This window comes from Xenopus laevis, chromosome 9_10L, assembly GCF_017654675.1.
Source record: "Xenopus laevis strain J_2021 chromosome 9_10L, Xenopus_laevis_v10.1, whole genome shotgun sequence".
Classification (NCBI taxonomy): Eukaryota; Metazoa; Chordata; class Amphibia; order Anura; family Pipidae; genus Xenopus; species Xenopus laevis.
The window spans coordinates 88,167,930-88,182,716 of record NC_054387.1 but is presented as its reverse complement, the minus strand read 5'-3'; the positions used below and the strand labels follow the sequence as shown (position 1 = coordinate 88,182,716).

Here is a 14,787-nt window from a genome sequence, read left to right as displayed (position 1 = left end):
TCTATAGTTTCTCTTTAGCCAACTGTAAAAATACAGTGAGCCATAAATTATGCATGCTAAGGGTGGAACCCCCGAACATGAACTGATACATTTAAACAAAGTCGTTTATTGAACTTTCCATAGCTAACACAGAGTCCTATTTGAAATTGCAGTCTGGCTGAAAGGCAGAGAGGAAGTCAATCAGACTAAAACAGAAACAGCTCATTTATAAGTCACTTTAGACAGTGAAATATTCAGGAAGATTAACTGAATAGAAGCTGCTGCTGCCAAAACTCACTGGATTGCTCAGCACAGCCAACAAAAAGCAATTCTGCTGCATTTCATAAGCACAAACATTTGTGTCTGTTTGAGTTGCTAGGTTTTGTGTCGTAGTTTTGGCTATACATGTATGAAGCATGTTTAATGTCAATATTAATCATAACTATTTTTAGGGCTGTGTAAATGCTCTTTAACAGTTATTCATTTGAACTTAAATTAATTTTTAGTGCACTACCTATGAAAGAAGGGGGCCACTTACTTTCACCATACCCTATAAATAAATAAATATATACAGGTATGGGATCCGTTATCCAGAAACCCATTGTCCAGAAAGCTCTGAATTATGGAAAGGCCGTCTCCCATAGACTCCATTTTATCCAATTAATCCAAATTTTTAAAAAAATTTCATTTTTCTCTGTAATAATAAAACAGTACCTTGTACAGGTATGGGATACGTAACCCGGAAACCCGTTATCCAGGAAGTTCCGAATTACGGAATGAACATCTCCCATAGACTCCATTGTAATCAAATAATCCACATTTTTAAAAAGGATTCCCTTTTTCTCTATAATAATAATAATAAAAATAATAATAATAATAATAATAATAAAACAGTAGCTTGTACTTGATCCAAACTAAAGGTGGCCATAGATGCAAAGATCCGCTCGTTTGGCCACATCGCCAAAGGAGCGGATCTTTCCCCGATATGGCATTAACAAACATGGCTATATCGGGGGTAATCTGATTGTTCGGCCGTATGGCCGAACGATCTGATTCTGATGTGCCGTGGGCTCCGGCGGGATCGGTCGGGTCAAAATCAAACCTGACCGATCGACCAAACGACCGATCTCCGCCGGACGAAAGATGTCGGCACACGCCACACACGATCCGAAAATCGTACAAATCCTCGATTCGTACGATAGGATCCGTGTGTCTATGGCCACCTTAAGATATAATTAATCCTTATTGGGAGCAGAACCAGCCTATTGTGTTTATTTAATGTTTACATGATTTCCTAGTAGACTTAAGGTATGAAGATACTAATTGCAGAAAGATCCGTCATCTGGAAAACCCCAGGACCTGACAATTCGGGATAACAGGTCCCATACCTCTATATGTATATGTATATATATATATATATTTTTTATGCACCTGGCACCTAACCCATGGCAACCAATCATCTTTCTTTTCATCATTCTCATTCAATTATAAAGCAAATTTCTGATTGGGTGCTGTTGGTCACAGGCCAGGCCAGTTATCAACGGTGTTACATCATGTTACAAGCCACACAGATAGATCACATTGTAATCATTGCCTTTTTTTTTGGACAATATCATTGATTAGGGCCCCAAATCATATGGCAGGGCTATTTGATCAAAATATATACAATTTCCCGTGAGAACTGTCAGTGTGTGTAGGCATCCAGAGGAGCCAACAACACTAGACTTAATAAAGCAAACTATAGCAAAAATACATGTCATACACTAGCCATTTCTTTATCCTCAAGCATTTTATATGTTATATATGACATTTTCTCTTGGAGATAGAAAAAAAAAACAAGTGTGTACAGGTGCCTAAAATACCAAATAGCAGATTTTATTAAATGGCCAAAAATGCAACACAAGGGTATATAATACCCTCCCTAGAGTTCAAAAGCAAAAATAACACAAACATGCAACATGACACAGATCAAGTGTCAAAGCATCACCTATAGTGTGTTTAGAAACTATCAACAAATACCCTTAACTATTCAAGTAAGATCAGAATGATGGTAAGAAATTAAAACAGCACATTGGTAAACTATTGTATTGCATCTACTTATAGAGTGCCACAAATGTACACAGTGCTTTAAAAAGTCCAAACACAAACAGGCATATAGTTATTATAAATCAGACGGTAGAGAAGTGCTAGGAATTTCAGTACACAGTAGGGGTGAGGTCCTTGTCCCAAAGAGCTTACAATCTATTATTATGTCTGTGTTAGTTCATAAAATTAATCTAGTATGTCAGCATGATGAAAATGTATTCTAATCAATAATAACCTACTAGTTTCTGGCAACACAGCACCAAATGCCCCCCCCCCCCAGTACAGTTTGATCAGAACTCTAGTTCACAACATAAAGAGGAACAAAAACTGGAAATGCCCGATATTTAGAAAATCTATGATACATTGTTACAATCAAACTCTACCACTATGTAGTGTTTTGTGATCCATATTTTATCCAATGCAAAGTTATTAACTCAAAAGCAAAATGAATTAACCAAAGGATGCATGTATATATATATATATATATATATATATATATATATATATATATATATATATATATATATATATATATATATATATAGATAGATATATAATTTGTGAGGTAGCAGGCGCATGTAAAAATGTCCTTGATAATGGTCTTATGTGAATGAAAAACAATTTTATTTGCTAAGTTTTGGCTCACAATCAAGCCTTTATCAAACTGAAAATCTTAAAGGAGAAGGAAAGGTTAAAACTAAGTAAGCCTTAACAGAAAGGTCCATCTAAATATACCAGTAAACCCCCAAAGTAATGTTGCCCTGAGTCCCCTGTCAAAAGAAACACTGCATTTCTTTCCTTCTATTGTGTGCACATGGGCTTCTGTATCAGACTTCCTGCCTTCAGCTTAACCTCATTGCCCTGGGCAAGAGCATGCTCAGTTTGCTCCTCTTCCCCCACCCCTCCCTTCTCTACTGTAATCTGAGCCCAGAGCAGGGAGAGACTCAGGCAGGAAGTGATGTCACACCACATTAATACTGCAGCTCCTATCCTAAACAAACAGAGAGTTTCTAGAGCTATTTACTCAGGTATGGTAAAACATTCTACAGAATAAATATAGCATTCTAGCTTGCACTATTGCAGCTAATGTATTGGCAATAAAATGCCTCCGTAGCTTTCCTTCTCCTTTAACAACAACAGTGCCTCATATACACCAAACGTCAAAAGAGAATGGCAGTGAGAGACAAAAGTACATACGTCTGTGTTAAATGTATCCATTAAAAACTAAACAAACAAATCAAAATAACAAATTAAACTTGCCACAGTGTATTGCTTCAGAAAAAAGTAACATATTAATAACTAAATGTATACATCAGTAAAATGAGAATGCCTATTAATAACCTCATGATACCCTTACTAACAATGTCCTAAACATGTAGATTAGGTGATGTGTAAAAAACATGTTAGAGGACATGAACAGTCTGAAGTCAGCACAATATAACAGATGTTAGAAGCCTACACGAGGAATTGCTTTCACTTTGATAAAAGCTTGATTGCGAGCCTAAACATTAGTCTCCAGCAAATAAAAGGTTTTTTTCAATCGCATAATTCCTATGAGTGCGGACATTCCTTCTACTAATCTAATACTTGGATTATCATCAGAGTTTAGTGATGTCATTTCTGTCATGACTCACTCAAATTTGTGTATTATATAAAAAATAACAGCCGCCCTGTTGCAAAATGAGGATATTAGAAGTCACCTCGATGTTCTATGACCTGGAACTCGGCCTTGTGTTTTTATATGGTCATGAAACTCCTAAGTAACTTATAATATCCTCATATTTTACAAGAGGGAGTAATTTACTCACTATATATAGTAATATCTAAAAAAAATGGTAAATGTAATATTCCTTTGCAATTTGCTGTAGGGATATTGGAACAATATGGGGCAAACACTTGACCTTACCTTTAATGTAGTATCTTTAGCATCCTTTCATCTGACAAATTCTGAAAGAGATCATTTATCTGTTAATACATTTTCTATTATTCTTTCTACCACAATACAATAGTTCAAAATATAGGTGTTTTCAATAGGTAATAAAGAGATGGTTTTTATGGTATGTTTGTGGTATTTTTGTGGTATTTATCAAAGATCCGATGTTAGAGCTTTGTGAGCTTTTTTTAGACTTCGAAAGGACTCATAACCTCAAATGTTTCTAATTTACGAAAAAACTTGAATGTAGAAAATTCAAATCAGAGTAGTCGGGGTGAAAAACTCTAATTAATCGATTTTTTGGAGGAAAAAATATCAAATCGCTCTAATTGATCGAGTTTTTGAACGAAACCCACTGGAAAGAACTCAAACATCACGAAGGCTACAAACTTCTTCAAATGGTTCAAGGGACCTCTACCATTGACTTCTACATGACCTCAAAAGGTTTTAGATGGTGTATTTTTAGGTTCAAGCGATTTCCAGCTTCAGGATACAATAAATCTTGAAAAATCCTAGGTTTTTTTTTTTTTAAAAAAAACTAAAATTTTCAAGTTTTTTTTTTTAAACCTGAAAATTGATTTTTGACTGAAAAATACATTTTAAAACTTGAATTTTTTGTAAGAAAAAAACAACTTGACCTTTGATAAATACCTGCGTAGTGTGTTATAGAATAGCTAATTTTAAGTAACTTTTCAATTAGCCTTTTTTTTTTAAAATAGTTTTTGAATTATTTGCCACATTCTTCTGACTCTTTCCAGCTTTCAAATGGGGGGGGGTCACTGACCCCATCTAAAAACAAATGCTCTGTTATTGTTTTTTATTACACATCTCACTATTTAGGCCCTCTCCTATTCATATTCCAGTCTACTATTCAAATCAATGCATGGTTGCTTGGGTAATCTGTGCCCTAGCAACCATATTGCTGAAATTGCTGCTGAATAAAAATGAACACCAATTGCAAATTGTCTCAGACTATCAATTTCTATATCATATTTAAAGTTTATTTAAAGGTGAACAACATCTTAAAAGAACAGGGCTCCAGATACACCTTGTATCTGCAGTCACTCCTACTTGCACATCTATGGTGTCGGTCAGTCACATGCATGCTGCTGACATAGTAGGTATAAGTTGCACCTGCCAGCACACAATATTCTGTCTGGGACATCTATGTGTTATTTGTCATAATGCAAACAGTTGTGCCACACAGCAGTAGGTGCAATTCTGGGGGCGAGATGAACGGTGGGAAAAACACATGGTGCTTTGTGCCTGTTTTCTGTACTCTGCACCTTGGCCCACAATAGTAAGTAAATGCTTACCTCTGTTATAGTGTACACCTGTCCATACGTTTATAGTATGCATTCGATTTAATGTTTAGAAAAGGGATAGACTATTATGGAACTAGAAGTGCTTGCAGTTATCTGCCAGCTGCACAGATATAGGTAAACAGCTGAACTCACTGTTACTCTATCATCCTCTAGAAGAGTGGTCTTCTGATTTATGATGTTCAATGACTCTTTGTGAGGTTGAACACATGGTCAGACCACCCCAATTCACAAAAAAAGGCTATAGATAGATAGATAGATAGATAGATAGATAGATAGATAGAGCCTTGCTGTTTTGGGTATTCAGCCTTAGTTTGTAGAGTATATCGAGTTAAAATGAATAACTGACCTTCAGGATGAGCTTCCAGGGGTATGTAAAAGAATGAATAGGCATTCTCCCTGACTGTCAGCCTTCCAAAAAGGTTGATCCCTTCAGTTCAGTCACTGCACTGGGCACCCCAATGAAAAAAAGACCCATAGTTTGGGAAGCACAGATCTAAATAAACCCCATCTAATCAAGTAATGGTACTGTCAGCTAGTTAAACCAAGAACTGCCATTTCCATTCCTTTTCATGTCACATGATTGTTATGAAGCACAAATGCTAGTTTATTTATCTTCCTCTGTAATGCAGTAGCCTATACACTTGTTTTATGCGAGTCTACATATTACAACCTTCCTTCAACAGCCCAAGGACGTCTTTTATCCTGCACAGCTTCAAGCTGTGTCCAAACAAGTATCTTATTACATACAAGTGGAAATATGCAATCCCCTAATAAATGGAGTCGCTTAACCCTTTTGCGGATATTATTAAAATGAAATGTTGAAACCACAAACATGCCACCAGCCAGGTACCACTGAAAACCCACTGAGTGAAATTACAAAATACTTCATCCCTACAATAGAAATTCATTCAATTCTAGTCAGACCATGTCAGTCAGTCTAAATAATTAACACTCCATTCATGTGCAGTGGAACTAATCAAATCCTCGCTCATCTCTAGAAAGACATTTGGAAACTGAATGCACTTGTGTCCTAAACTGTTAATAAAAAGCAACAAGTGGGCAGCAATAAAATGCACATCCACGTAAATACTGGTAAATGAAGGCAGATGTGCAGGTAAAACATGATTTGAAAATAATAGGAATTCCAACATGTTTTAATGAAACAGTGGATGTCATTTAGATACCAGTAGTATACAGGGCAGCTGTTAATGGGCAACATCCCCCACCCACTTGACACTTTTGCCATGTATTAAGTTGAGAAGAATCTATAATAATCTATATGATATACTAAACGTCCACTCTTTCCCTAACCAGACAGACAAGATATAAGAACATTCATTATCTGATTATTCACTATAGGAAAAATCCTGCAGGCAAGCTATATAGCAGCTCCCATTCATTCATTAATAAATACATACAGTAGGGGAACTGCAAATAGGTGCAGGGTTTTTAAAATACAATGAACAAACACTGGAGTTTTTTTTTTTTTTAACTGTAATTCCATAGTACAAAACCCTCATGAACATAGCAAATAAAAGAATTTAAATGTCCAAAGCCTGTATGAATGCAGTACCAGGATAATCAACTAGTACCAAGCTCCCCCCTACCTGACAGAACATATATAGCTCTATCCATTGACTTGGCTACGGAAGCGATATGCCAGCATCATACAAAACGAATGGACGAGTGTTCTCATTCGTGGCACAAAAGTGTATCAAGATTCCTGTTCTCCAGTTACCTCACTCCTCCTCTCCGGGAGCCCCAGTCATATCTCCCCTTCAGCTCCTTCCTGACAAGCCGCAGCGAATTACCAACACTACCTGCCATAGGCCGGTGCAACACTATCAGTAAACATCGCCCTGATTGGTGAACTGGATGAGGCAAACGTCATCTCGGAAGCAAAGGCTGCTGTTTGCGTGTCAAGCCTCAGTTGGGCTTAAGCGCACTGATTGGACACTTGATCCTTGTGTCACTGCAGCTGATTTACTCTAGAGACGTAAACGCGTTGGCCTTTTTTTTCTATAACTTTATCAGTAAAACAAGCGTGACAATTTTCCCGCAAGGTTACGGTGACGTCCTGTCCGTCAACTCTGTGGTTCCGCTCAGTTACCCTATCGAAGAAGGTTTAATAATTCAGGTGAGGATTTTGAGTGCTAATACATTCCTGTTATGAATATTGACCCCAATAAATCACGTGTAAGAATAAATATGAACCTTAGATGCTGCCATGCCAGCGGCCTGGGAATGAAAGTTTATACTCCATGAGCAGAAGCCGCCCATAAACAGCACGGATTTATCTTGATATAGGGGTCCTTAAAGTGCCATATGTTTCCACGTTCTTTTCCTCACTCATATGTAATTCCATGTATTGCAGCCTTGGGCAATATATAGAGCCATAGACAAATTAAGTCTAGTGGATATAATACTAGTTTCAGTTCATTATTCTATTTCCATTGGCCTGATTAAAAATCTGTCCAATCTGAGAGAATATCAGACCTGGAAAATAATGACTTAAAGGAAACACAAACCCCTTATTAAAAAAAAAAAAAAACTATCGATATAGACCCTCCTCCCCCCCCCAGCCTAAGTGTTACCCCAGGCAATTGCCCCCGACTTTTTACTTACCCCTTGGTGCTGATTCAGGGATCAGAGTTTACGGCAGCCGTCTTCCGGGTCTTCGTGACTTCTTCCTGTGCTTCGGCAATTTCGTCGCATGCACAATTGTCACAAACTGGGAAATTGCATATGCACCGCCACGCCGGTCTCGTTCTCAGATTACCGAAGACCAGGAAGAGGGCTGCCGTGAACTCTGATCCCTGAATCTGCACCGAGGGGTATGTAAAAAGTTAGGGGCATTTGGCTGGAGGTAGCAGCTAGGTGGTAGGGTTTTTTTTTAATAAGGGGTTTGTTTCTCCTTTAAAGGGGTTGTTCTCTTTTGAATTAACTTTTAGTATGATGGAGAGAGTGGTATTTTGAGACAATTTGCAATTGGTTTTCATGTTTTACAATTTGTGGTTTTTGTTATTTAAAGGGGAACTCCACACAAATATAACTTAAGCTTTTTGAAAAGTAAACATTATTTCAAACAACTTTGCAATATACATCAATTAAAAAATATGCAGACTTTTCATGATTTTTAATGGTTTGGAACAGTTCCCTAAGCCTAGTCATCTGCTCTCCTGCTGATCTGTCTGACTACTTTGCTGAGCTGGCTGACTACTGTTACTTTGTATCAACAGCCAGCTGTCCAAAGCCTGCATCCTCCTAGACAGAGGCAGAAGAGGAAAGCAAGTTATTCAAAAAAGTATTTAAAAATGAGGACCAAAGGAAAACTTGCTAGGAATCACATATTCTATTATTAAAAAATGAGGACCAAAAGCAAACTTGCTAGGAATAGCATATATATATAAACGCTACCTTAAAAGTGAGCCACCCCGTTAAGTCTACTAAAATTATGTAAACATGAAGTAAACCCAATAGGTTTGTCTACCAATATGGATTCATGCAGCATAGTTAGGATCAAGTACAAAGTACTGATTTATAATTTTAGAGAAAAGGGAAATTATTTTTAAAAATTAGAATAATTTGCCTAAAATAATTTATGAGATATGGCCATTCTTTAATTCGGAGCTTCCTGGATGACATGTTTCTAGATGAGGAATCCCATATCTGTATATGCTGTTTGAATTACCTTATCTGTAGAAGCATGGAACGTTTGCTGTAGCAGTGTAATTTAATATGGCCAATAGCATCAGTCAAACAGAGTGAGGCAACAGCCCTACTCCACTGATACATCGCACCAAAAGTGCTCAATCTTTTAGGGGACCGACACTTACAAGTCACTTTAAACACCATTCATGTCTAAAAAAAAAAAGAAATGAATGAAACACAGCATTTGTAGATGTTTTCCCCTTTCTGTCCTCTGGGGCTCAGTTAAAGTGAAGCATGAAGTGTCAACTGCTTTAATTTTTGGTCTCAAAATAATAATATAAATATGAAATGTGTTCTTTCTGGAAGGGCACTCTACTACAGAACAATGGTGTCTGGACCTGTAAAAAGAAGAGAACCTCAGCTGGGTTTTTGGCTGATTTAAGAATTATTTAAGAAATGTGAATACTGTTTAGGGATTATAAACTATAAAATGTCTTCCTTATATCAGGTGTAAGATCTCATTAATTTATACCTTACATTAGTGAAAATGCTTACCACCATATATATAACTACTTTTTAGAGGTATGGGTCACGGCCACGACCACCATGGACATGCTAAAATGCAGCTGCCTGACTATAAGCAGTGGAAAATAGAAGGTACTCCTCTGGAGGAAGTACAGAAAAGGCTGGCGAATCGAGGGCTTAGGGATCCATGGTTAAGGTATGACTGATAAACATTTTAAAAGTATATATGCAATCTTAACAGATATGTTCTTTTAGAGTTAAAAATAACATCATGTAATGTTCTGTGTAGAATGTGTTGTACCTAATTCACGTGACTCTATGGATACTTTTTCTTGTTACCACAACAAGAATGCATTTATAAAGTGCTAACATTCACAGCACTGTGCGATAAATACATGTAAACACTGAACAGGTTACATTAAAAAAGATATAACCAATAAAGTAAAGAGGGGCCAGCTAAAAAGAGCTTACAATCAGAACAGGATCAAAACCACCCCACAGCCTTCCATTTACTTGACAGACAAATCAAGTGTAGTACTTGCCTTGGGCTGAAAAGAAGTACTAAACTGTCAGGATTTCTACTGAGTGCCTGGTATTCTTTCACCCAGTTTAATATTGGCACCAGCACTTTATGTTACACTCCCAGCTTCATGCAAGAGACTTGAAAATCATGTACTATTTTGATTAATAATAAAACATCAGAACTTCTGTAGTAATTCTTATCATTGCCTTACATTTTTCTTTTTGTCGTTATTTTTTAGAAACGAAGCCTGGAGGTACATGGGTGGGTACGCTAAACCTGCAACTTTCAAGGACGTTGTGTTCAGAGGCTTCAAATGGGGTTTTGCTGCCTTTGTGGTAGCACTCGGTGTTGAATATGCCTTGTTCCCACCAAAGAAATCTGAAGGCCACCATTAGAAAGAACAAGAAGATCTCACTAACTCTGTTTGAAGACCACCCTGTTCATATAATAATAATTGTATTAAAGTGTTGCTACTGAACTGTAAAAGTGTGTGTTTTTGTTTTAGAAGAGAAAAAGACTTTATACGTTTCTACTCAAGCCTGGTAAAAAGGATGCTAATCAACAGCAGTCAATGTGGTAGATTAAAAAGAAACCCATAAATGTCCAAAATACATGTTGCTGGCATATTGGTACTTTTTTGTGTATCTATGTTGCCTAGCACCCAAATTGTAATGTATACATGATGGGATGACAGTGAGCAAAATCCTTAGCCTGGTGCTAGCAAGCCAAACCAGAATATCACTAGATCAGGTATTGTACAGCAAGTAATGATATCTTATGATTCTCAGTGTATATTTCATTATAATACACAAAAGCCATGAATATCTTGTAAATTATATCCTTATAAACGGTGAGTTCTGATGTCATCAGTTATAAACGGTGAGTTCTGATGTCATTTCTGTCACATGACTCACTGAAATGTGTGTATTATAATAAATAAAGTACCCCCAGTTGTAAAATATGAGGATATTAGAAGTTACCTCGGAGTTCAATGACCCGTCATGAAACTCCTCGGTAACTTATAATATCCTTATATTTTACAAGAGGGGGTACTTTATTCACTACAGTATATAAATATATAGAGACATAATTGTTTTCCCCAGAACATAATATTCTTTGTTCAACTCATAGATTAGTTTACAGATATCCATTGAATCCAAGCTTCTATATTGGACTTCGTAGAAAACAAGGGCTTCTGCTGGATGCAGAGTAATTCTGATTGTCTGGCGGAACTGAATCTGAACCTAAAGACAGAATTTATTTTAATTACACAAGCTTTTCCAAATCAGGAAATGTTTAGGTGGTTCTATTCATTAAAGCGGTTGTTCACGTTTAAATTAACTTAGTATGATGTAGAGAGTTATATTCTGAGACAATTTTCTACTGGTTCATTTTTATTATTTGTGGTTCCTAAGTTATTTAGCTGTTTTTTCAGCATCTCTCCAGTTTGCAATTTCAGCAATCTGGTTGCTAGATAACCTTCGCAACCATGCGCCATGAAAGGGGGGGGGCAGGGAACATTAATGCCTATTTCCATTGCTGATTTGGAGAGTACACCATTAACTTTTAACAGATTTTATATAGTATACTAGACATTAAGCCCGTTAAATTAATGGGCGCTACAACATATGTAGTCAAACATTCGCCAGAGACGGTCCGTGGGGCACGTGCGCAGTAGCGCAATCCCACTGACACAGGGACTGGACGCAGAGACACTTCAACTTTATTATATAGGATATCTATCTATCAATTGATATTGATGCCTGCCGTTAAGCTATTGTAATATAAGTTTCCTCTAGGCAAGTCATACTTTCTTGGCTAGTCAGAGTTTAGGTTGTTGTTTTAAGTAATTAAAAGTTGCATGTAAATTCATAACTTTAGAAGCCCTCTCCTTTTAAAGTCTTGCCCTATGTTTAATCAAGATGCCCCAGAGAACACATTCAAGTGCCTCCTATTCATTTAGGAGGGGCTGGTGTCTGTATTGTAGCATGAATGGCATCTGTTATCGTCTGCTTATACAGTATGTAATCTAGTTATCTGTTTACATGTTATATCTGGTTAGAAGGAGCTGGTGTAATTTAGTGTCATCTGCTGGTAACTCGGATAATAAAGCTCTCTTGGAATTAAAAGTAAGTTTTATGTCAATGCTTATATCTTAGCACAAATGCATTGGTCAATTGGCGACAATTTTTTTTCACTCATTTGAGTTTATGGGTGTTTTTTTTTTTTTTTTTTTGCAGCAAAAAATTGCACTAATCACTATTTATTTTATTTATATATATATATATATATATATATATATATATATATATATATATATATATATATATATATATATAAAAAACCGTGTGTTCTTTGTATACAGAACAGTGTTACTGTTGGCAAAAGCCTCTGTATATAAGGTTAAGCACACTACAGAATTCTGTTTGAAAACACGCACTGCTGTGTGTGTACACAAAAGGCAATTTTTATGCATGTTGTGAAACTAAAGGGAAATTGGCTGTCGTGTGTGTAGTAAAAACACGTTATATAAGCCTATATAAGAAGTTTTTCCATATTGTGTCCTACTGGCCCACCAGGATAACAGAAAAACCTGCAACAGGTGTGAGCAGGCCCTCCTGCTCACTCAACCATTTTGTTTTGAATGTCCTTATCTTTGTCATTCATCTTTTCCGCACAAGAACAAAGAGAACAAATGAAGAGAAGGCTTGAAGATAGTAGGTAAAGTGAGGATACTAGCAGAATAAGGAATCTGAGATGAAAAATAAGAGGAGAGTGGGCCTGTGATCTAAGGTTTTATGGTGAACCCTCAGTCCAACACCATTTTTAAGCATGTTTATAAGCCCCTGTGGAGAAAAAATAAATATGAGTTGGTGGATTGAATTTAAGGGTAAGGGCACACAGGCAGATTTGGCTGTATTATTACTTTTGCTATGATTTTTGTATCTTGAAAATTTTGCTTAATATATTGAAAAAGTGAAAATGCACACGTTTAAACATTAAGAAATGCAATTTATGTTTATTATACTTCTATATTGTTTAGGTCATCCGTATTTCATATTAGTTATAACATTTTATTTCTGCTATCAATCCATGTGCCTCGGAACTAGCTACACATTAATAGCCCATGGGATAAATGACTCTGGATTGTCTTTAGGAACCTAGAAAAGAAAACCATTATATACTGTATGTGTATGCGTTTGTGTGTATGGTTATACTAATGTTCAGGTTTGGGATTCCACAACAGAGCAACACAATTCTTGATAATATGGCAGTTTTCTGCAATGTTATATGAAACACTATTACCATAAATAATATGAAGTTATAGCCATGGTAGCTCAAACCTTAAGATTTTAAATTCAGCTTTGTGCCTTCTAATGCAGTATCTGTGTCTGTGAACACGTTCCATTCAAATTACTTTTGCAATTCCAGGGAGTCGCAAATATTTAGTGATAAGAAAGGGAGAAGCAGTGGCGTAACTACCAGGGGTGCAATCACACTGGGGCCTGCACCCCCTTGGGCCCCCCGGAGCAGAGAAAATCGTGGACGGCTGGGCAGGGGGAGATTTCACAGCATGCACGCCGGCAGCACTCCAGTGCGGGATTCATAGGGGGAGGGCCCGGCCCGGGTACCCATCCTGTATCCCATCACGACCTACAATTTGTGCTTTTCAATCTCTGGGATCTCACGGGGCTCCTGACTGCAGTACCCCCTGCATCCCTTGTGGCTTAAAGGAGAAGGAAAGCTACGGAGGCATTTTATTGCCAATAGATTAGCTGCAATAGTGCAAGCTAGAATGCTATATTTATTCTGTAGAATGTTTTACCATACCTGAGTAAAAAGCTCTAGAAACTCTCTGTTTGTTTAGGATAGGAGCTGCAGTATTAAAGTGGTGTGACATCACTTCCTGCCTGAGTCTCTCCCTGCTCTGGGCTCAGATTACAGTAGAGAAGGGAGGGGGGGGAAGAGGAGCAAACTGAGCATGCTCTTGCCCAGGGCAATGAGGTTTAAGCCGAAGGCAGGAAGTCTGATACAGAAGCCCATGTGTACACAATAGAAGGAAAGAAATGCAGTGTTTCTTTTGACAGGGGACTCAGAGCAGCACTACTTTGGGGGTTTACTGGTATATTTAGATGGACCTTTCTGATAAGGCTTACTTAATTTTAACCTTTCCTTCTCCTTTAATATTGGAAATTACACAAATTTCTCCTCCTCATGCCAACTTCTGTTACCCATAGCAACAGGAAAACACATTTCCCACTAGTGCCATGATGATGGCCCCAACCTGAGTCAGTTCACTTAGGTAACACCATACCACCTGAGTTAGGTGGAAGAAATCTTAATGGCACTAGTGGTGGATTGCACGGGAAATGTATTTTGCAGTTGCTATGGGTAACAGAAGTTGGAACATGTTCGATCTACAACAGGTACTACAGGTACGGTGTTAGGTACATTTCAACAGTGAAATTTCACCAGTCTAATTGGACTGATTCTGGTGGGGGTCATCTTCATGGTACAAGTGGTGGAATGCAAGGGAAATGTGTTTTGCTGTTGCTATGGGTAACAGAGTTTGGCATATGAGGAAGTTTGTACAATTTCCAATACTTGTTGGAGCATTGTTACGATAAATTTTGACAGTTAAAATTCACCAAACTAAGAGGAATGACATAGGTGGGTGTCAACTTCATGGCTCTAGTTTTGGAATGCACAGGAAATGTGTTTTGTTGTTGCTATGAGTAATAGAAGTTGGCACATGAGGAGGAAAC

General features: G+C 37.3%; 2 protein-coding genes across 9 annotated transcripts in view; one reads left to right on the top strand and one right to left on the bottom strand.

Annotated features, from left to right (window-relative positions):
- Positions 1-7,217, bottom strand: part of LOC108701435 (protein FAM126B) — a 50,967-nt gene extending 43,750 nt beyond the window's left edge. For 2 of the 8 annotated variants that reach the window (XM_018236112.2, XM_018236118.2), the window contains exons 1-2: positions 7,061-7,217; positions 3,971-4,011 (exon numbers count right to left, since the gene is read on the bottom strand). The gene's annotated coding sequence lies outside the window, so the exon portion shown is untranslated. The other 6 variants (XM_018236119.2, XM_018236117.2, XM_018236113.2 and 3 more) reach the window with 6 other exon arrangements.
- Positions 7,218-7,305: 88 nt separating this feature from the next.
- Positions 7,306-10,507, top strand: ndufb3.L (NADH:ubiquinone oxidoreductase subunit B3 L homeolog). Its single transcript, XM_018236121.2, has 3 exons — positions 7,306-7,459; positions 9,554-9,694; positions 10,260-10,507. Exons 2-3 carry the CDS (start codon positions 9,558-9,560, stop codon positions 10,414-10,416), a joined length of 294 nt encoding a protein of 97 aa, XP_018091610.1. The 5' UTR covers positions 7,306-7,459; positions 9,554-9,557; the 3' UTR covers positions 10,417-10,507.
- Positions 10,508-14,787: the final 4,280 nt, after the last annotated feature.